Source organism: Copadichromis virginalis, linkage group LG16, assembly GCF_057382275.1.
Source record: "Copadichromis virginalis isolate Kocher_CV1m ecotype Utaka linkage group LG16, C_Virginalis_male_GT1.1, whole genome shotgun sequence".
NCBI classification, from domain to species: domain Eukaryota; kingdom Metazoa; phylum Chordata; class Actinopteri; order Cichliformes; family Cichlidae; genus Copadichromis; species Copadichromis virginalis.
In genome coordinates this window covers 32156848-32178242 of record NC_140633.1, presented here as the reverse complement: position 1 = coordinate 32178242, position 21395 = coordinate 32156848, and the positions used below count along the sequence as shown (strand labels likewise).

Below are 21395 nucleotides of genomic sequence, written 5' to 3'. Positions count from 1 at the left end.
CGGTCACGCTCGGTTGATTTTTCTAGTCGGCACACTCATTTCCTCCATTACGCGCTGGCTCCATTACCCGCTGGCTGCTTCCCAAACAAACACACGTGAGGCTTGGCACTTGTGCTGTACGTAACAAGTCACGCGACGTGACGCTGCGGCTGTGATTGGTTCAGCTCTGCGCTACTGAATTTGGATCGGCTGACCTTTTTTTTTTTTTTTTTTTTAAGAGGACAAGAGCGGCGAGGTCTATCGCGATAGCTTAATTTCTCTATCGAGTAAAAGTTATATCGCGATACATATCGTTATCGTTCTATCGCCCAGCTCTACAGTCATGCAATTTATTCTGTAAAAAGCTCTTAATGTTGTGCTTTTATTCCCCTTGTTTTTTAGTGTATTGCATTTATAAAATGAGGTTGCTGTTGTAAAGTGTGTGACTTTGGGTTATCCTTTAAGTGTGTGAGCTCTCATAAAAAGAAAAAAGAAACTTGTGGGATTAAAATATAATTACATTTTATCATAAGAATCAAGAATCGCACTAACTGTACCATGACATAAAACATGTGGCATTTTACCCAGCTAACTATTTTAATTGGAATTATGTTTTGTAAAGTATATTTTTTGTTTTTATTTTTTGTTTTTGAAGGCTCTGATAGGATGAATTTCTTAGACAACCAAGAAATTGAGGCACTAGTGGCTAACACTGTATTTTAAGCGAAAGCATAATTCTGGCAACCACTACCAATCAACAATCAGAAAACCAAAATAAAAATAATGATGAGGAAAATGCAAATAGTTCATCCAATCTGGGAATCACATCAGCTTTAAGTAAATCATGCTAGCTCACTGCATGTGACAATCCCACCACCTCCTAACAACAGTATGTTGCTGTCATTAGAAGGACCACATTGTGTGATTATTTCACCAAGTGTCTGAATAAAATTTGACCAACTAATTTAGTTTGTGTGGCTATTTCTGTGTGTATAGATTAATAAAATGATTAGGTTCCATTCAGTAATCCAAATCAAGTGAGTAAACTTTGGAAATAAATCAAGAGAGGATACATACACATAATTCGGTAGTAGAAGTCATGAGCCGAATCCGACAGGCCATTGCATGAACTCCTCTGGGGAGTTAGCTTGCAGCACATGTTCAAATTGAATGTTCTGGGTCTTATTATGCTGCAGCGAGATTCAAATCCACAACTGCGATGTTTTTGTTAGCGAGGCTGACAGAAGCGAGGCTGCCATATCACGCCATCGGCCCCTCTGGCCAAGACCAGTAGGCAAGTAGGGTAAAGTGTCTTGCCCAGGGACACAACGACCAGGACAGAGAGCCCTGGGATCGAACCGGCGACCTTCCGGTTACAGATGCGATTCCCAACCCCCTGAGCCACGGTCGCCCGTCTAGCAGTTGTTAAGACTGCTAGATGAGCTGTTAGTGACACTGAGTTAGTCATGACTATGCTTTCTGTGTTTTTTCTCTCCCCTTTTGGTATCCTGTTCCTGCTGGATGAACCACTTCATGATAATCCTGATCTGATGACTCCGCTGTGCTATCCTGCCTGGTAGATTCTCCTTGCTGCAGGTGTATGCTTCTGCCAGCTGGATGCTGTTATTGGATAGTACACCGTTCCAATGGAGCGGTAGGAACAAATTGAAACACACTAAAAGAAAAGGGTTATTGTTTAAAATTGTGTTTTAATAAATGTGTTAATGTTAATTAAGTGTTCATTGTGTGCTGGAGGTCCTACTGGTCCTATGGTGGAGCAGCTATTACCTCTCCTTTAAGAAACTAGCCTCTGATGGGATACAGATATTTGGGACACATTTCAATTCTTGTAAGGGTTTAAAAAATACACAAACTTGGAAGAGTTGGCTGGATTTGTACAAAATGAGAAGGCTGGCAATGGAAAGATGCAATTTGATTGTTACATGTTTAACCCTTTAAAGCCGGTCGGAGCAGGCACGCTCTGTTTTGCGTAACTATTTTGAAATCCCTGTAGAACCGGGAACCGCGTAAGCTAGCGCAATAATTTTTTTTGCATATGAAACCAGAGTTGTACTTAAATCTTATGCCATCAGCTTGTCCTAGGTCACGGTTTCCTTCCACATATAGCTTTGCAAAAATTGCATTAAAAGCGCTTGCAGTAACAAAAACATAATATTCCAGAAACACGCTTTGCCGATCCGATCAGCTGTTCGTATTCCAGATGTATTTAATTTGCAATCAAGATGGCAGAGCTGTAATCGTGCTCTAAAATTATATATTGTAATAGGAAAATTGTAAAGTTACTTAACCTGTGAGTCCTTGGTAAAGACATTCTCTTCAAAGTGAACGCTGCAAAGATGAGATGCAAGTTTCAAATACAGTACATTTCAAGTACATCCTTCTTATGTTAGCTGGCCACTAGTTCAGTCTCTGTGCTACACCATCACCTACAGGACAACTTCCAAAAAAAAAAAAAAACAATAACAACAAAGAATAAAAAAACAAAACATGTAGTTAAGATGATGGTTTTTAATTAGCTGCTGTAAAACAATGTAATAACAATAAATAAATGCAACATGACATTAACTGCTTTTTAGGTAAGTACTTTATATACTTTTGGAGAACTGTTAGATCATCCATGTTTTCTACAGTCATTGGTTTGCTGGACAAAGTGGCCCACCCGAGGGGTCCCCTGCCATCAACCAGCAAGCCACCCTGGCTGAGGATCATCTGGTTGCCAGGGCAGAAGGAGCAGAGCATGCCAGGCAGTCATGGAGGTACAGCATTCTAATAAGGTGTCAAGGGGGTATACACCAGGCTTTGGTGGACACGGGCTGCGCACAGCTCCTGGTTCACCAAACCCCGCTTTGCCCCGGGACATTATTGGTGTTGGAGTGGGTGGAGGTTAAATGTGTACATGGGGGAATTCACAGACAAAACACATGGAATAAAGGCTGCAGTCAGTTTGTACCTGTGGCGTCCTCTAATTTTAGGAACACGTTGGCAGGGATTTAATAAACTTTTGGGGCAGTATGTGGGGTTCTGATCACGATATTAAGTAGTGTGTAGTGTCTGCGTGGCGCTCTGCGGTGATGCAGGGTTGTCCGACGCTGATTCCGATGATTCGCCCCACAGGAGATTTTCCACTGGTGACACCCTACGCTCAGCCTTTGACAAAGTGATAGAAATTGATGATCACTTCCTGCTGCGTGGACCTACCCTCGCTTTGTACTATTGAATGATCCTAACAGAAAAAAAAGAGTTAACACTGACTTAATAAAAAAGTGTTATATTTTATCTCAGATAAACTAGTCAGTGTTTATTAGTGTTTGCTCAACTAGAAGTCTTCATAGTAGCATCCACACATCAATTTTTGGGAGCGAATGCTAGCGGGGCGTCGTTATTACCGTGTTGTTTGGAAAATACGGCACACTTAAAATCAATCCTTTGATTTTTCTGAAACTCGACAGTGCCCCTTATAATCCCGTGTGACTTATGTATGAATTCTGGTTGTGTTTACTGACCTCAAAACGATTTTATGTACACGGCGACTTTGCTAAGCTACAAAGCAGCACCGCTCGATGGATTGTCGGAGCATTACGGCTATCGTAGGCAGGCGCCTCGCGGAGTGATACGTACTGCACCTCAACATTATATTACCGTATTGTGTGTGTATAACCTCTTTTTAAGTTTTGTGGATATTATACATGGTTATGCTGAGGATATGTCGGCCAATTTCCACTGGAAATGCCTTTTGGTTAAACTGTCAGCAAGGAATTTGCACTGTTACATTTTTATATAACTTTAATGGACATAAAAAAACAGCTGCTTGTTTAAGTGAAAATACATTGATGGGGTTTTTTGCACTAATAGTTGTGGAGTTGTAAAGTATTTTGTCTAGTGTCAATTATATCGTCAGTTATATCGTTATCGCAACTTTTCAAATGTATATCTTGATAAATATTTTTGGTCATATCGCCCTGCTCTATTTCCAGGTCATTCTGAAGCAGCTGGTTGATGCTGCGAAGCACCTGGAGGATAAACACATCTTTCACCGGGACATCAAGAGTGAGAACATTCTAATTGAGACCGGCTCAGATGTACCGCGTGTTCGTATCATCGACTTTGGACTGAGCTGCTTTGTTAAGGAGCAGTCGCAGTACCGCGTCTTCTATGGTAACATATTCTGCTCTTGCTCTTCACAGATGTCACAATTTTCGCCTTTTGTTTTAGAAGAAATTGCAATTGTGTCTGTTTATTAGGTACAGAAATTTACTCCCCTCCCGAGTGGTACGGGCGCAGTTGCTACAGGTGTGGACCCACCACGGTATGGCAAATGGGAGTGGTTCTGTACGAAGCGCTTCATGCGGGAGACTTTAACACCACGAGCTTCCTCAAAAAGCGCCTGAAATTCAAAAGACATCTGTCCAAAAGTAAGAAAACGTCACACTTCAAGACTGACTGATGGCTTGGACCACTGGAACTATCATCTTCATGTTTTTTCTCTTTCCTTTCTTTCCAGACTGCCGGGATTTCTTGGACGCGTGTTTAACCAAAGTCCCGGAGACGCGGCCGACGCTGGAGGAGCTACAGCATCACACGTGGCTGAGATAAGCATATCACACACACACACAAACACACACAATTCAGACGTTATCATTTATGTGTGATGTATGAATTACCTTGCTTTTTTTCAGGAAATAATTTTTTTAATTGGCCCACTTTAAATTTCAGTGTTTTGGAATTCCTGTAACCCCCCCAGCCATCCCAGGAAAGGGGATCTCTCTTTGAATGGGCTTTCCCGAGGTTTCTTCCCGTCAATCTGGCCCCCCCAGGGGAGTTTTTCCTCGTCTTCATAGAGAGCTTGGGCTGGGTCAGGAGCTCCATCAAAACTGTCTTTATTTAATTACTCTAATGTAATCATATACTTTAAAGTAATCAAATAAAAGACAGTAAAAATCTGAAGACTTGAAGTAAACTTCCATTAAAATAAAACTTGTTTAATTCATCTTTGCTGAGGATACTGTGTTATTACTATTTCAAGGGTCAGAACCGGTGCGATACTGGTACCCATCCCTACCCATCACTAGGGAACAGAACAAACCAGACATCAATTACAACAAAAATGACACTAAACAGTTGTGTTTTGTTTTAACTTTAACATATCATAATTTGATTGGTAGCAACTTTTACAACTACAGTGAGCCAATCACTCATAATTCCTAAACATGTCAATCAGGTAGGAATGAAGTAAGACATTAATAGAAATAAAGAGTTGTATGCTGACATGTAGCCCTTTCCTTGCTTAAATCATTAATATTTTTGAAAAATGAATCTGTGAGAAGACATAGCTTATCAAGATAGAACCATCTAACTAAAGATGAACCAAACTGTTCACAGTTTTATCTAACTCTGTTTTTATAAAGGCTGGTGACCCCTGTTATAGAGTCTGACAGCTGCAGGGATTATATACAAATACTCAACTATACCAGAATTAAACCAGGTCTAAATAAAAAGGAGTGAGTATCACTACAAAGATTAACCTACATTGGTCCTAATACCAGTTTGATATCAGCAAACACCGAGAGCATACATATGGCACCACAGCCATGCTATCGTTGCAAACACTGATAACAGCATAAATTGAATTAAATCAGGACTTGATGAGACATTTCGAGTATCACTAGAAATATTATAAACAGTCGTCTCCGTACCACAGTTTGCTATCAGTAAACACCAACGGCATTCATTGATGGCATAGCACATCCATGTTAGCAGTCTATAAACGATAGTTTAGCATATTAGCACAGGTATCAATAAAGGACTACCGTATTAAACACTTTTACTAACCTCAGGCAGACGGACAGGCGCTCTGCAGGTGGGATTGAGCGCCTGTAGTCGGTGTCTAGGCGGGCGATTCTTGGACCAACGCGGGACAGCAGGTCCTCAAACTGGGCGAGGGGAAGACGGCGATATCGCTGAAATCGGCCGTCATCCAGGCGCAGCTCCTGGAGCAAGTGTTGAAACTCACCAAACTGCTCACGCGTCTGGAGGACCTGATGGACCCAGGTACGGCGAGGACGTCCTTAACGCCGCTGCTCTGCTCTGCACAGTAAATAGAGAAGGGAGACTCTCTCTTCAAACGCTAGCTCGACAGCTGACAAAGATACCGGTCTGGCACAACTTCCTCCCACATTTCCGGTTCACGCACGTCAAAATATGCAATTTTGAGGCGCGATGGATTTTTCTTGGTCACGCGTTGAGGTGCGAATGTGCACGCGTCAAATTAGGGGCGTTTGGGGCGTTTTCGTTCGCGTCTATCGCGTTCAGTGTGAACACACCGTTAATGTTTTGCTTTTATTCCCCTTGTTTTTTAGTGTATTGCATTTATAAAATGAGGTTGCTGTTGTAAAATGTGTGACTTTGGCATATCCTTTAAGTGTGTGAGCTCTCATAAAAAGAAAAAAGAGATTTGTGGGATTAAAATATAATTACATTTTATCATAAGAATCAAGAATCGCACTAACTGTACCATGACATAAAACATGTGGCATTTTACCCAGCTAACTATTTTAATTGGAATTATGTTTTGTAAAGTATATTTTTTGTTTTTATTTTTTGTTTTTGAAGGCTCTGATAGGATGAATTTCTTAGACAACCAAGAAATTGAGGCACTAGTAGCTAACACTGTATTTTAAGCGAAAGCATAATTCTGGCAACCACTACCAATCAGCAATCAGAAAACAAAAATAAAAATAATGATGAGGAAAATGCAAATAGTTCATCCAATCTGGGAATCACATCAGCTTTAAGTAAATCATGCTAGCTCACTGCATGTGACAATCCCACCACCTCCTAACAACAGTATGTTGCTGTCATTAGAAGGACTACATTGTGTGATTATTTCAACAAGTGTCTGAATAAAATTTGACCAACTAATTTAGTTTGTGTGGCTATTTCTGTGTGTATAGATTAATAAAATGATTAGGTTCCATTCAGTAATCCAAATCAAGTGAGTAAACTTTGGAAATAAATCAAGAGAGGATACATACACATAATTCGGTAGTAGAACGACTTTTAGCAGCTATATCTTGAAGTAATCATTTTCTGTATGGCTTTATCATCTCACATAACTGTGGAGGACATTAGGCCCCTCTTTTAACAAAAGAAACTGTTTATTGGGCTTGATTGCTATTTAAAAGTCGGTGCTATTGTTCAGATATTTTTTCTTTTTTTTACAGCCCATTTTTTGTGCTTGTTGCATTACAGTTTTACTAAAGTAAATGACTCATTGTCTTGATACATGCTCAATCATCCAGGTAAGTACATCTTTTTTCTGTTAATATTTTTTATATGGACCAGCCTGTATCCTTATGATGTTAAGACTGCTAGATGAGCTGTTAGTGACACTGAGTTAGTCATGACTATGCTTTCTGTGTTTTTTCTCTCCCCTTTTGGTATCCTGTTCCTGCTGGATGAACCACTTCATCTGATGACTCCGCTGCGCTATCCTGCCTGGTAGATTCTCCTTGCTGCAGGTGTATGCTTCTGCCAGCTGGATGCTGTTACTGGATAGTACACCGTTCCAATGGCGCGGTAGGAACAAATTGAAACACACTAAAAGAAAAGGGTTATTGCTTAAAATTGTGTTTTAATAAATGTGTTAATGTTAATTAAGTGTTCATTGTGTGCTGGAGGTCCTACTGGTCCTATGGTGGAGCAGCTACTACCTCTCCTTTAAGAAACTTGCCTCTGATGGGATACAGATATTTGGGACACATTTCAATTCTTGTAAGGGTTTAAAAAATACACAAACTTGGAAGAGTTGGCTGGATTTGTACAAAATGAGATGGCTGGCAATGGAAAGATGCAATTCGATTGTTACATGTTTAACCCTTTAAAGCCGGTCGGAGCAGGCACGCTCTGTTTTGCGTAACTATTTTTAAATCCCTGTAGAACCGGGAACCGCGTAAGCTAGCGCAATAATTTTTTTTGCATATGAAACCAGAGTTGTACTTAAATCTTATGCCATCGGCTTGTCCTAGGTCATGGTTTCCTTACACATATAGCTTTGCAAAAATTGCATAAAAGCGCTTGCGGGAACAAAAACATAATATTCCAGAAACACGCTTTGCCGATCCGATCAGCTGTTCGTAACACTTCCCACATTGAAACAGACGTCAGCGCGAACGATCGCATGTCCACCATTTCCTGCCCGAAACCGGAAGTGACGTCATTTTCGCGGAAAATGTAGTTTTTTACTTGTAGGCCTTAAGAGCCTATACTGGTGTTTTTATAAGTCATGTTTGACTTTATGCTTTTCTGAATAGTTTCTGGGATGCTTAGAACTCGAATTGCACTGCTTAAAATAGTTTATTTTGATGCACATGCTGTTTTCTTTGCAAATTTGCATCATAGGATTGTTTTTCGTTATTCCTGCAGTATGTAAAAATTGGTGTATCTCAAAAATAAAACTATGAAGACACTCAAAATAAATTTCCTGTTGTTGTAAACTATTTTTTGCAACTTTTTTGTATTTAAAGTTTTGAGGGATAAGCCTCTTAAATTTCTCCAAGTAGAAATATATTTAAAAAAAACCAAAAACGATTTTCAATTTTTTTTGTAGTTTGTTGCACTTTTTTGCAATTAATGTAGTTACTATGGACTTAATGCATACATATTATTAAAATATGGGCTATAACAGTTGTATTGATGTATAGCAACTTGAAATGCTCCCAAAAATGGCACTACAGCATGTAAAAATATAAAGTAAGCTCTGGCGAACTTGGTTCTATGGTAGGTCTTAAAGGGTTAAACAAATAATGAAAGGATAATGAAAGAAAGTTTAATGTGAAATTACTGAATTATATGAAATATTATGGCTTTGTCTGCCAGAGTGTTTTTCTTTAAACTACTTGGGACACTGCCTTTTAGTGATGTCACTAAAAGGCAAGGTTCTAATGTTGTGTTGCCATAGTCTCCGGAGTTTACTTTTAAAGCTCACTTACAGAACTGACTTATACAGCTTAGTTAGAAAAGTCAAGCATCCAGACATTTGAAGGACTATTCACTCATTAAGGTGACATTTTCTATTTTAAAAGTTCTCAAAAAATTCAGATGAAAAAGGAAACAAGAAAAGTTACGACTGAGGCAGATAAGAAAGATCCAGGAGATCAAAGTAAGTAAAAAAAAAAAAATCCCCCAAATAACAGAATCGACATTTCTAACAATGTTGAGGCTCTGTGTATAAAACGATTCATTTTTAGAGGATTTAAATCCTGGTTTTGATTGAAACTAACCTAAGTGCAACATGTCTAATCAAAGAAAGGTTACTGGGGCACTTTGTCTTTTGGTAAAATAATGTGACAAGTTTATTCTTGGACTGAGCAGTGAAAACAGAGCAACAAGTGTCATCAGTATCTAGACTTAGTAGATGGACTCGTGTTGGTGTGTTTTTTATCAAAAGGATAAACTTGTTATTATATTGTAAGCAATACTAATTAAAAATTCAGTGACATCAAAATCCTTCTAGTCCTGATGTCGAGCGCTCTTTTTCACTAATGTGTTGTTGTTGTTTATAGATTGTAAGAGCAGGATGGCTAAAAGAAAGGCCAGTCCTGAAAAAACGACCCCCATAAAAAGAAGGAGGGTCACTGAGCAGGCTGGTCCTTCCACCAGCTCAGATGCTCATGTGGTCAGGGGAGTCAAGCGAAAGGTCCAACAAGATGAAGCGGGGACAGCCAACACAGCAAAGAAGCGTAAACTTCTTGACCATGTGAGCGGTGACAAGGGGCAGGCATCTTCCTGGTTGGACACTGGTAAAGGTAGGCTAATTAGTTGAGTGAGGGGTAGATTAAGTGTACATCTGGTTGCTAGTTTGAAGATATTAGTGTTTGGGAGATATTTGTGTCTATTATCTAATAAGCTGACGTGCTTTTGGTGTTTTCCACATCTGCAGACTGCAGCATAGAGATTTCAGAGAGCTGCAGTAAAAACAAAAAGGCTGGCAAAAGGAAAGCTGCGGGAGACACCAGGGACCCACCTAAGAAAAAGAAAGTGGACCAGGACAAAACCAAAACTGTTGCCAAAAAGTCAGTGGCTGAACAGAAACGTAAGTAGCAAGCAGCTTGGCTTTTATATTCAGGTGAAGAGCAAAATGAACATTTAGGGTACAGCAGAGAGTAATTTGTGTGACAGCTGTAGTAAAACCCAATTTGTGTTTGTCTGTTTAGGTGACTTCCAAGCGAGATACGTGGAGGAGCACCGGCTTGGAGAAGGAGGGTGTGGAGCAGTGTTTGCTGGCTACCGCATAAAGGATCATTTACCAGTAAGTGTTCAGATGGTGGTAGTAAGACAGGCAGTAACGCAGATAAGGGATAATATCGTAAGCTGTTTTACACCTTTAATTATGTCATACTGAGGAAATGCTCATCAATGCCCTGTGTCTTTTAGGTGGCCATCAAACACATCCCAAAGGGGAAAGTGTACTGCAAAGTGAAGGTAAATATGCAAGACTTGAATTGCTTTTACATTAGTGGATTGCATGCAGCGTTCACCTGTGGAACGTCTGTGCCTCATCATCCACTTTGTTGAAATATTTCAGGATGATAACGGGAAGAATGTGTCAGTGGAAGTTGCCATCATGCTGAAGCTTGCAGCTGAAGCAGATGGATCAGTGGAAACATCAGCCCCAGTGTCTCTGTTGGAGTGGTTTGACTTTGGCAGAGAGCTGATCCTGGTGATGGAGAGACCTGTCCCCGCTGTGGACCTGGATAAATATATAGAAGAAAATGGAGGATTTTTGCCAGAGGACAAGGCCAAGGCAAGTTGACTTGCTTTAGAAGAGTCTTAGACTGTACATCATTCAATCAAAGCACAGAGTGTTAGAGAAACATTAACCCATTGATTGATTATTGTCTTTTTCATCGTTTCCAGGTAGGGCTGGGCTATATCATACCATTCACGGTAATACCGGGGTAATTTTGGGCAACGATAGGAAAATGAAATATCGCGATAGAATATGGGTAAAACGCGCATGCGCAGTGCCTTTGTTTACATACGCACATGGCGGTGACGCCGCATGAATTCTGGTTGTGTTTACTGACCTCAAAACGATGACGCACAATGAGAAGAGCGAAAGTGGATCGTTGAATGAAACGGATGAACCAGAACTGGTTTGTAAAAATGCTGCAACTTTAGTGGTGTGGAACTGGTTTAGCTTTCGTCCGTCAGATACACAACAAAGCACAATTTTTGGGAGCGAATGCTAGCGGGGCGTCGTTATTACCGTGTTGTTTGGAAAATACGGCACACTTAAAATCAATCCTTTGATTTTTCTGAAACTCGACAGTGCCCCTTATAATCCCGTGTGACTTATGTATGAATTCTGGTTGTGTTTACTGACCTCAAAACGATTTTATGTACACGGCGACTTTGCTAAGCTACAAAGCAGCACCGCTCGATGGATTGTCGGAGCATTACGGCTATCGTAGGCAGGCGCCTCGCGGAGTGATACGTACTGCACCTCAACATTATATTACCGTATTGTGTGTGTATAACCTCTTTTTAAGTTTTGTGGATATTATACATGGTTATGCTGAGGATATGTCGGCCAATTTCCACTGGAAATGCCTTTTGGTTAAACTGTCAGCAAGGAATTTGCACTGTTACATTTTTATATAACTTTAATGGACATAAAAAAACAGCTGCTTGTTTAAGTGAAAATACATTGATGGGGTTTTTTGCACTAATAGTTGTGGAGTTGTAAAGTATTTTGTCTAGTGTCAATTATATCGTCAGTTATATCGTTATCGCAACTTTTCAAATGTATATCTTGATAAATATTTTTGGTCATATCGCCCTGCTCTATTTCCAGGTCATTCTGAAGCAGCTGGTTGATGCTGCGAAGCACCTGGAGGATAAACACATCTTTCACCGGGACATCAAGAGTGAGAACATTCTAATTGAGACCGGCTCAGATGTACCGCGTGTTCGTATCATCGACTTTGGACTGAGCTGCTTTGTTAAGGAGCAGTCGCAGTACCGCGTCTTCTATGGTAACATATTCTGCTCTTGCTCTTCACAGATGTCACAATTTTCGCCTTTTGTTTTAGAAGAAATTGCAATTGTGTCTGTTTATTAGGTACAGAAATTTACTCCCCTCCCGAGTGGTACGGGCGCAGTTGCTACAGGTGTGGACCCACCACGGTATGGCAAATGGGAGTGGTTCTGTACGAAGCGCTTCATGCGGGAGACTTTAACACCACGAGCTTCCTCAAAAAGCGCCTGAAATTCAAAAGACATCTGTCCAAAAGTAAGAAAACGTCACACTTCAAGACTGACTGATGGCTTGGACCACTGGAACTATCATCTTCATGTTTTTTCTCTTTCCTTTCTTTCCAGACTGCCGGGATTTCTTGGACGCGTGTTTAACCAAAGTCCCGGAGACGCGGCCGACGCTGGAGGAGCTACAGCATCACACGTGGCTGAGATAAGCATATCACACACACACACAAACACACACAATTCAGACGTTATCATTTATGTGTGATGTATGAATTACCTTGCTTTTTTTCAGGAAATAATTTTTTTAATTGGCCCACTTTAAATTTCAGTGTTTTGGAATTCCTGTAACCCCCCCAGCCATCCCAGGAAAGGGGATCTCTCTTTGAATGGGCTTTCCCGAGGTTTCTTCCCGTCAATCTGGCCCCCCCAGGGGAGTTTTTCCTCGTCTTCATAGAGAGCTTGGGCTGGGTCAGGAGCTCCATCAAAACTGTCTTTATTTAATTACTCTAATGTAATCATATACTTTAAAGTAATCAAATAAAAGACAGTAAAAATCTGAAGACTTGAAGTAAACTTCCATTAAAATAAAACTTGTTTAATTCATCTTTGCTGAGGATACTGTGTTATTACTATTTCAAGGGTCAGAACCGGTGCGATACTGGTACCCATCCCTACCCATCACTAGGGAACAGAACAAACCAGACATCAATTACAACAAAAATGACACTAAACAGTTGTGTTTTGTTTTAACTTTAACATATCATAATTTGATTGGTAGCAACTTTTACAACTACAGTGAGCCAATCACTCATAATTCCTAAACATGTCAATCAGGTAGGAATGAAGTAAGACATTAATAGAAATAAAGAGTTGTATGCTGACATGTAGCCCTTTCCTTGCTTAAATCATTAATATTTTTGAAAAATGAATCTGTGAGAAGACATAGCTTATCAAGATAGAACCATCTAACTAAAGATGAACCAAACTGTTCACAGTTTTATCTAACTCTGTTTTTATAAAGGCTGGTGACCCCTGTTATAGAGTCTGACAGCTGCAGGGATTATATACAAATACTCAACTATACCAGAATTAAACCAGGTCTAAATAAAAAGGAGTGAGTATCACTACAAAGATTAACCTACATTGGTCCTAATACCAGTTTGATATCAGCAAACACCGAGAGCATACATATGGCACCACAGCCATGCTATCGTTGCAAACACTGATAACAGCATAAATTGAATTAAATCAGGACTTGATGAGACATTTCGAGTATCACTAGAAATATTATAAACAGTCGTCTCCGTACCACAGTTTGCTATCAGTAAACACCAACGGCATTCATTGATGGCATAGCACATCCATGTTAGCAGTCTATAAACGATAGTTTAGCATATTAGCACAGGTATCAATAAAGGACTACCGTATTAAACACTTTTACTAACCTCAGGCAGACGGACAGGCGCTCTGCAGGTGGGATTGAGCGCCTGTAGTCGGTGTCTAGGCGGGCGATTCTTGGACCAACGCGGGACAGCAGGTCCTCAAACTGGGCGAGGGGAAGACGGCGATATCGCTGAAATCGGCCGTCATCCAGGCGCAGCTCCTGGAGCAAGTGTTGAAACTCACCAAACTGCTCACGCGTCTGGAGGACCTGATGGACCCAGGTACGGCGAGGACGTCCTTAACGCCGCTGCTCTGCTCTGCACAGTAAATAGAGAAGGGAGACTCTCTCTTCAAACGCTAGCTCGACAGCTGACAAAGATACCGGTCTGGCACAACTTCCTCCCACATTTCCGGTTCACGCACGTCAAAATATGCAATTTTGAGGCGCGATGGATTTTTCTTGGTCACGCGTTGAGGTGCGAATGTGCACGCGTCAAATTAGGGGCGTTTGGGGCGTTTTCGTTCGCGTCTATCGCGTTCAGTGTGAACACACCGTTAATGTTTTGCTTTTATTCCCCTTGTTTTTTAGTGTATTGCATTTATAAAATGAGGTTGCTGTTGTAAAATGTGTGACTTTGGCATATCCTTTAAGTGTGTGAGCTCTCATAAAAAGAAAAAAGAGATTTGTGGGATTAAAATATAATTACATTTTATCATAAGAATCAAGAATCGCACTAACTGTACCATGACATAAAACATGTGGCATTTTACCCAGCTAACTATTTTAATTGGAATTATGTTTTGTAAAGTATATTTTTTGTTTTTATTTTTTGTTTTTGAAGGCTCTGATAGGATGAATTTCTTAGACAACCAAGAAATTGAGGCACTAGTAGCTAACACTGTATTTTAAGCGAAAGCATAATTCTGGCAACCACTACCAATCAGCAATCAGAAAACAAAAATAAAAATAATGATGAGGAAAATGCAAATAGTTCATCCAATCTGGGAATCACATCAGCTTTAAGTAAATCATGCTAGCTCACTGCATGTGACAATCCCACCACCTCCTAACAACAGTATGTTGCTGTCATTAGAAGGACTACATTGTGTGATTATTTCAACAAGTGTCTGAATAAAATTTGACCAACTAATTTAGTTTGTGTGGCTATTTCTGTGTGTATAGATTAATAAAATGATTAGGTTCCATTCAGTAATCCAAATCAAGTGAGTAAACTTTGGAAATAAATCAAGAGAGGATACATACACATAATTCGGTAGTAGAACGACTTTTAGCAGCTATATCTTGAAGTAATCATTTTCTGTATGGCTTTATCATCTCACATAACTGTGGAGGACATTAGGCCCCTCTTTTAACAAAAGAAACTGTTTATTGGGCTTGATTGCTATTTAAAAGTCGGTGCTATTGTTCAGATATTTTTTCTTTTTTTTACAGCCCATTTTTTGTGCTTGTTGCATTACAGTTTTACTAAAGTAAATGACTCATTGTCTTGATACATGCTCAATCATCCAGGTAAGTACATCTTTTTTCTGTTAATATTTTTTATATGGACCAGCCTGTATCCTTATGATGTTAAGACTGCTAGATGAGCTGTTAGTGACACTGAGTTAGTCATGACTATGCTTTCTGTGTTTTTTCTCTCCCCTTTTGGTATCCTGTTCCTGCTGGATGAACCACTTCATCTGATGACTCCGCTGCGCTATCCTGCCTGGTAGATTCTCCTTGCTGCAGGTGTATGCTTCTGCCAGCTGGATGCTGTTACTGGATAGTACACCGTTCCAATGGCGCGGTAGGAACAAATTGAAACACACTAAAAGAAAAGGGTTATTGCTTAAAATTGTGTTTTAATAAATGTGTTAATGTTAATTAAGTGTTCATTGTGTGCTGGAGGTCCTACTGGTCCTATGGTGGAGCAGCTACTACCTCTCCTTTAAGAAACTTGCCTCTGATGGGATACAGATATTTGGGACACATTTCAATTCTTGTAAGGGTTTAAAAAATACACAAACTTGGAAGAGTTGGCTGGATTTGTACAAAATGAGATGGCTGGCAATGGAAAGATGCAATTCGATTGTTACATGTTTAACCCTTTAAAGCCGGTCGGAGCAGGCACGCTCTGTTTTGCGTAACTATTTTTAAATCCCTGTAGAACCGGGAACCGCGTAAGCTAGCGCAATAATTTTTTTTGCATATGAAACCAGAGTTGTACTTAAATCTTATGCCATCGGCTTGTCCTAGGTCATGGTTTCCTTACACATATAGCTTTGCAAAAATTGCATAAAAGCGCTTGCGGGAACAAAAACATAATATTCCAGAAACACGCTTTGCCGATCCGATCAGCTGTTCGTAACACTTCCCACATTGAAACAGACGTCAGCGCGAACGATCGCATGTCCACCATTTCCTGCCCGAAACCGGAAGTGACGTCATTTTCGCGGAAAATGTAGTTTTTTACTTGTAGGCCTTAAGAGCCTATACTGGTGTTTTTATAAGTCATGTTTGACTTTATGCTTTTCTGAATAGTTTCTGGGATGCTTAGAACTCGAATTGCACTGCTTAAAATAGTTTATTTTGATGCACATGCTGTTTTCTTTGCAAATTTGCATCATAGGATTGTTTTTCGTTATTCCTGCAGTATGTAAAAATTGGTGTATCTCAAAAATAAAACTATGAAGACACTCAAAATAAATTTCCTGTTGTTGTAAACTATTTTTTGCAACTTTTTTGTATTTAAAGTTTTGAGGGATAAGCCTCTTAAATTTCTCCAAGTAGAAATATATTTAAAAAAAACCAAAAACGATTTTCAATTTTTTTTGTAGTTTGTTGCACTTTTTTGCAATTAATGTAGTTACTATGGACTTAATGCATACATATTATTAAAATATGGGCTATAACAGTTGTATTGATGTATAGCAACTTGAAATGCTCCCAAAAATGGCACTACAGCATGTAAAAATATAAAGTAAGCTCTGGCGAACTTGGTTCTATGGTAGGTCTTAAAGGGTTAAACAAATAATGAAAGGATAATGAAAGAAAGTTTAATGTGAAATTACTGAATTATATGAAATATTATGGCTTTGTCTGCCAGAGTGTTTTTCTTTAAACTACTTGGGACACTGCCTTTTAGTGATGTCACTAAAAGGCAAGGTTCTAATGTTGTGTTGCCATAGTCTCCGGAGTTTACTTTTAAAGCTCACTTACAGAACTGACTTATACAGCTTAGTTAGAAAAGTCAAGCATCCAGACATTTGAAGGACTATTCACTCATTAAGGTGACATTTTCTATTTTAAAAGTTCTCAAAAAATTCAGATGAAAAAGGAAACAAGAAAAGTTACGACTGAGGCAGATAAGAAAGATCCAGGAGATCAAAGTAAGTAAAAAAAAAAAAATCCCCCAAATAACAGAATCGACATTTCTAACAATGTTGAGGCTCTGTGTATAAAACGATTCATTTTTAGAGGATTTAAATCCTGGTTTTGATTGAAACTAACCTAAGTGCAACATGTCTAATCAAAGAAAGGTTACTGGGGCACTTTGTCTTTTGGTAAAATAATGTGACAAGTTTATTCTTGGACTGAGCAGTGAAAACAGAGCAACAAGTGTCATCAGTATCTAGACTTAGTAGATGGACTCGTGTTGGTGTGTTTTTTATCAAAAGGATAAACTTGTTATTATATTGTAAGCAATACTAATTAAAAATTCAGTGACATCAAAATCCTTCTAGTCCTGATGTCGAGCGCTCTTTTTCACTAATGTGTTGTTGTTGTTTATAGATTGTAAGAGCAGGATGGCTAAAAGAAAGGCCAGTCCTGAAAAAACGACCCCCATAAAAAGAAGGAGGGTCACTGAGCAGGCTGGTCCTTCCACCAGCTCAGATGCTCATGTGGTCAGGGGAGTCAAGCGAAAGGTCCAACAAGATGAAGCGGGGACAGCCAACACAGCAAAGAAGCGTAAACTTCTTGACCATGTGAGCGGTGACAAGGGGCAGGCATCTTCCTGGTTGGACACTGGTAAAGGTAGGCTAATTAGTTGAGTGAGGGGTAGATTAAGTGTACATCTGGTTGCTAGTTTGAAGATATTAGTGTTTGGGAGATATTTGTGTCTATTATCTAATAAGCTGACGTGCTTTTGGTGTTTTCCACATCTGCAGACTGCAGCATAGAGATTTCAGAGAGCTGCAGTAAAAACAAAAAGGCTGGCAAAAGGAAAGCTGCGGGAGACACCAGGGACCCACCTAAGAAAAAGAAAGTGGACCAGGACAAAACCAAAACTGTTGCCAAAAAGTCAGTGGCTGAACAGAAACGTAAGTAGCAAGCAGCTTGGCTTTTATATTCAGGTGAAGAGCAAAATGAACATTTAGGGTACAGCAGAGAGTAATTTGTGTGACAGCTGTAGTAAAACCCAATTTGTGTTTGTCTGTTTAGGTGACTTCCAAGCGAGATACGTGGAGGAGCACCGGCTTGGAGAAGGAGGGTGTGGAGCAGTGTTTGCTGGCTACCGCATAAAGGATCATTTACCAGTAAGTGTTCAGATGGTGGTAGTAAGACAGGCAGTAACGCAGATAAGGGATAATATCGTAAGCTGTTTTACACCTTTAATTATGTCATACTGAGGAAATGCTCATCAATGCCCTGTGTCTTTTAGGTGGCCATCAAACACATCCCAAAGGGGAAAGTGTACTGCAAAGTGAAGGTAAATATGCAAGACTTGAATTGCTTTTACATTAGTGGATTGCATGCAGCGTTCACCTGTGGAACGTCTGTGCCTCATCATCCACTTTGTTGAAATATTTCAGGATGATAACGGGAAGAATGTGTCAGTGGAAGTTGCCATCATGCTGAAGCTTGCAGCTGAAGCAGATGGATCAGTGGAAACATCAGCCCCAGTGTCTCTGTTGGAGTGGTTTGACTTTGGCAGAGAGCTGATCCTGGTGATGGAGAGACCTGTCCCCGCTGTGGACCTGGATAAATATATAGAAGAAAATGGAGGATTTTTGCCAGAGGACAAGGCCAAGGCAAGTTGACTTGCTTTAGAAGAGTCTTAGACTGTACATCATTCAATCAAAGCACAGAGTGTTAGAGAAACATTAACCCATTGATTGATTATTGTCTTTTTCATCGTTTCCAGGTAGGGCTGGGCTATATCATACCATTCACGGTAATACCGGGGTAATTTTGGGCAACGATAGGAAAATGAAATATCGCGATAGAATATGGGTAAAACGCGCATGCGCAGTGCCTTTGTTTACATACGCACATGGCGGTGACGCCGCATGAATTCTGGTTGTGTTTACTGACCTCAAAACGATGACGCACAATGAGAAGAGCGAAAGTGGATCGTTGAATGAAACGGATGAACCAGAACTGGTTTGTAAAAATGCTGCAACTTTAGTGGTGTGGAACTGGTTTAGCTTTCGTCCGTCAGATACACAACAAAGCACAATTTTTGGGAGCGAATGCTAGCGGGGCGTCGTTATTACCGTGTTGTTTGGAAAATACGGCACACTTAAAATCAATCCTTTGATTTTTCTGAAACTCGACAGTGCCCCTTATAATCCCGTGTGACTTATGTATGAATTCTGGTTGTGTTTACTGACCTCAAAACGATTTTATGTACACGGCGACTTTGCTAAGCTACAAAGCAGCACCGCTCGATGGATTGTCGGAGCATTACGGCTATCGTAGGCAGGCGCCTCGCGGAGTGATACGTACTGCACCTCAACATTATATTACCGTATTGTGTGTGTATAACCTCTTTTTAAGTTTTGTGGATATTATACATGGTTATGCTGAGGATATGTCGGCCAATTTCCACTGGAAATGCCTTTTGGTTAAACTGTCAGCAAGGAATTTGCACTGTTACATTTTTATATAACTTTAATGGACATAAAAAAACAGCTGCTTGTTTAAGTGAAAATACATTGATGGGGTTTTTTGCACTAATAGTTGTGGAGTTGTAAAGTATTTTGTCTAGTGTCAATTATATCGTCAGTTATATCGTTATCGCAACTTTTCAAATGTATATCTTGATAAATATTTTTGGTCATATCGCCCTGCTCTATTTCCAGGTCATTCTGAAGCAGCTGGTTGATGCTGCGAAGCACCTGGAGGATAAACACATCTTTCACCGGGACATCAAGAGTGAGAACATTCTAATTGAGACCGGCTCAGATGTACCGCGTGTTCGTATCATCGACTTTGGACTGAGCTGCTTTGTTAAGGAGCAGTCGCAGTACCGCGTCTTCTATGGTAACATATTCTGCTCTTGCTCTTCACAGATGTCACAATTTTCGCCTTTTGTTTTAGAAGAAATTGCAATTGTCTCTGTTTATTAGGTACAGAAATTTACTCCCCTCCCGAGTGGTACGGGCGCAGTTGCTACAGGTGTGGACCCACCACGGTATGGCAAATGGGAGTGGTTCTGTACGAAGCGCTTCATGCGGGGGACTTTAACACCACGAGCTTCCTCAAAAAGCGCCTGAAATTCAAAAGACATCTGTCCAAAAGTAAGAAAACGTCACACTTCAAGACTGACTGATGGCTTGGACCACTGGAACTATCATCTTCATGTTTTTTCTCTTTCCTTTCTTTCCAGACTGCCGGGATTTCTTGGACGCGTGTTTAACCAAAGTCCCGGAGACGCGGCCGACGCTGGAGGAGCTACAGCATCACACGTGGCTGAGATAAGCATATCACACACACACACAAACACACACAATTCAGACGTTATCATTTATGTGTGATGTATGAATTACCTTGCTTTTTTTCAGGAAATAATTTTTTTAATTGGCCCACTTTAAATTTCAGTGTTTTGGAATTCCTGTAACCCCCCCAGCCATCCCAGGAAAGGGGATCTCTCTTTGAATGGGCTTTCCCGAGGTTTCTTCCCGTCAATCTGGCCCCCCCAGGGGAGTTTTTCCTCGTCTTCATAGAGAGCTTGGGCTGGGTCAGGAGCTCCATCAAAACTGTCTTTATTTAATTACTCTAATGTAATCATATACTTTAAAGTAATCAAATAAAAGACAGTAAAAATCTGAAGACTTGAAGTAAACTTCCATTAAAATAAAACTTGTTTAATTCATCTTTGCTGAGGATACTGTGTTATTACTATTTCAAGGATTGTATTTTACCTACGATGTGTTTTGAAAAGTAAGCAAATTAAAAGGTAAATCAGGTTCAGGTATATACAAAAAAGTCACGCTGCCACTGCTCTGAAGACTTGCATCTGTTGCCCTAACCCCCAACCAGTCTTGACAGATTCTAGCAGAGGTTGCAGCAGTTTTTCCTTCCCACTGTTGCTGATTGTTTGCTCATAGTGGGCTGTCTGATTGGTGGGATTCTTTCTCTAATATGGTGGAATCTCTACCTTACGATGTAAAGCGACGGATGTGATTTGATGCTATAGTTACGATTGAATTTATTTGTTAATGTCCGTTCAAGAAAGTTTGATATTTCTTAATATCCGTCTATGCTCAGTGTGAACTGTGAGCGGTTTGACTGATCACCTAATGTGTGACAAAAGAATGCGCTGTGATGCTAATGACAGTCTGCGCTCTCTTACCTGTCTGCAAAGGTTGGCCATAAAATTACTGCTGCAATTTATCGGAGATGTGCAGAAGCAGAGGCAATTTACCGGATTTAAAAATGATGTAATTCATGCAATATTGGTTAAGCTACTGTTAAGACATAACGTAATAATTTAACAAACTGTGTTTATTTATTTATTTCT

At 40.0% G+C, this 21395-nt stretch overlaps 3 protein-coding genes across 6 annotated transcripts; all 3 read left to right on the top strand.

Annotated features, from left to right (window-relative positions):
- Positions 1-1559: 1559 nt before the first annotated feature.
- Positions 1560-12867, top strand: LOC146691141 (serine/threonine-protein kinase pim-1-like). 3 transcript variants are annotated; one of them, XM_085434432.1, is made up of 12 exons: positions 5060-6048; positions 7221-7298; positions 7502-7575; positions 9081-9157; positions 9561-9803; positions 9938-10090; positions 10212-10306; positions 10432-10479; positions 10583-10801; positions 11855-12035; positions 12122-12292; positions 12382-12867. In XM_085434432.1, exons 3-12 carry the CDS (start codon positions 7568-7570, stop codon positions 12471-12473), a joined length of 1287 nt encoding a protein of 428 aa, XP_085290558.1. In that variant the 5' UTR covers positions 5060-6048; positions 7221-7298; positions 7502-7567; the 3' UTR covers positions 12474-12867. The 3 variants fall into 3 exon arrangements, with proteins under 3 accessions (XP_085290557.1, XP_085290558.1, XP_085290559.1); XM_085434433.1 differs by lacking the exon at positions 9081-9157; XM_085434431.1 differs by lacking the exons at positions 5060-6048; positions 7221-7298; positions 7502-7575; positions 9081-9157 and adding exons at positions 1560-1633; positions 2631-2756.
- Positions 3393-4987, top strand: LOC146691142 (serine/threonine-protein kinase pim-2-like). Its single transcript, XM_085434438.1, has 3 exons — positions 3393-4155; positions 4242-4412; positions 4502-4987. The coding sequence occupies exons 1-3, from the start codon at positions 3924-3926 to the stop codon at positions 4591-4593; spliced, it is 495 nt and encodes a 164-aa protein (XP_085290564.1). The 5' UTR covers positions 3393-3923; the 3' UTR covers positions 4594-4987.
- Positions 12868-12939: 72 nt separating the features above from the next.
- LOC146691140 (serine/threonine-protein kinase pim-1-like) lies at positions 12940-20747 on the top strand. Of its 2 annotated transcripts, XM_085434434.1 has the most exons (12): positions 12940-13928; positions 15101-15178; positions 15382-15455; positions 16961-17037; positions 17441-17683; positions 17818-17970; positions 18092-18186; positions 18312-18359; positions 18463-18681; positions 19735-19915; positions 20002-20172; positions 20262-20747. In XM_085434434.1, exons 3-12 carry the CDS (start codon positions 15448-15450, stop codon positions 20351-20353), a joined length of 1287 nt encoding a protein of 428 aa, XP_085290560.1. In that variant the 5' UTR covers positions 12940-13928; positions 15101-15178; positions 15382-15447; the 3' UTR covers positions 20354-20747. The 2 variants fall into 2 exon arrangements, with proteins under 2 accessions (XP_085290560.1, XP_085290561.1); XM_085434435.1 differs by lacking the exon at positions 16961-17037.
- The last annotated feature ends 648 nt before the right edge of the window (positions 20748-21395 follow it).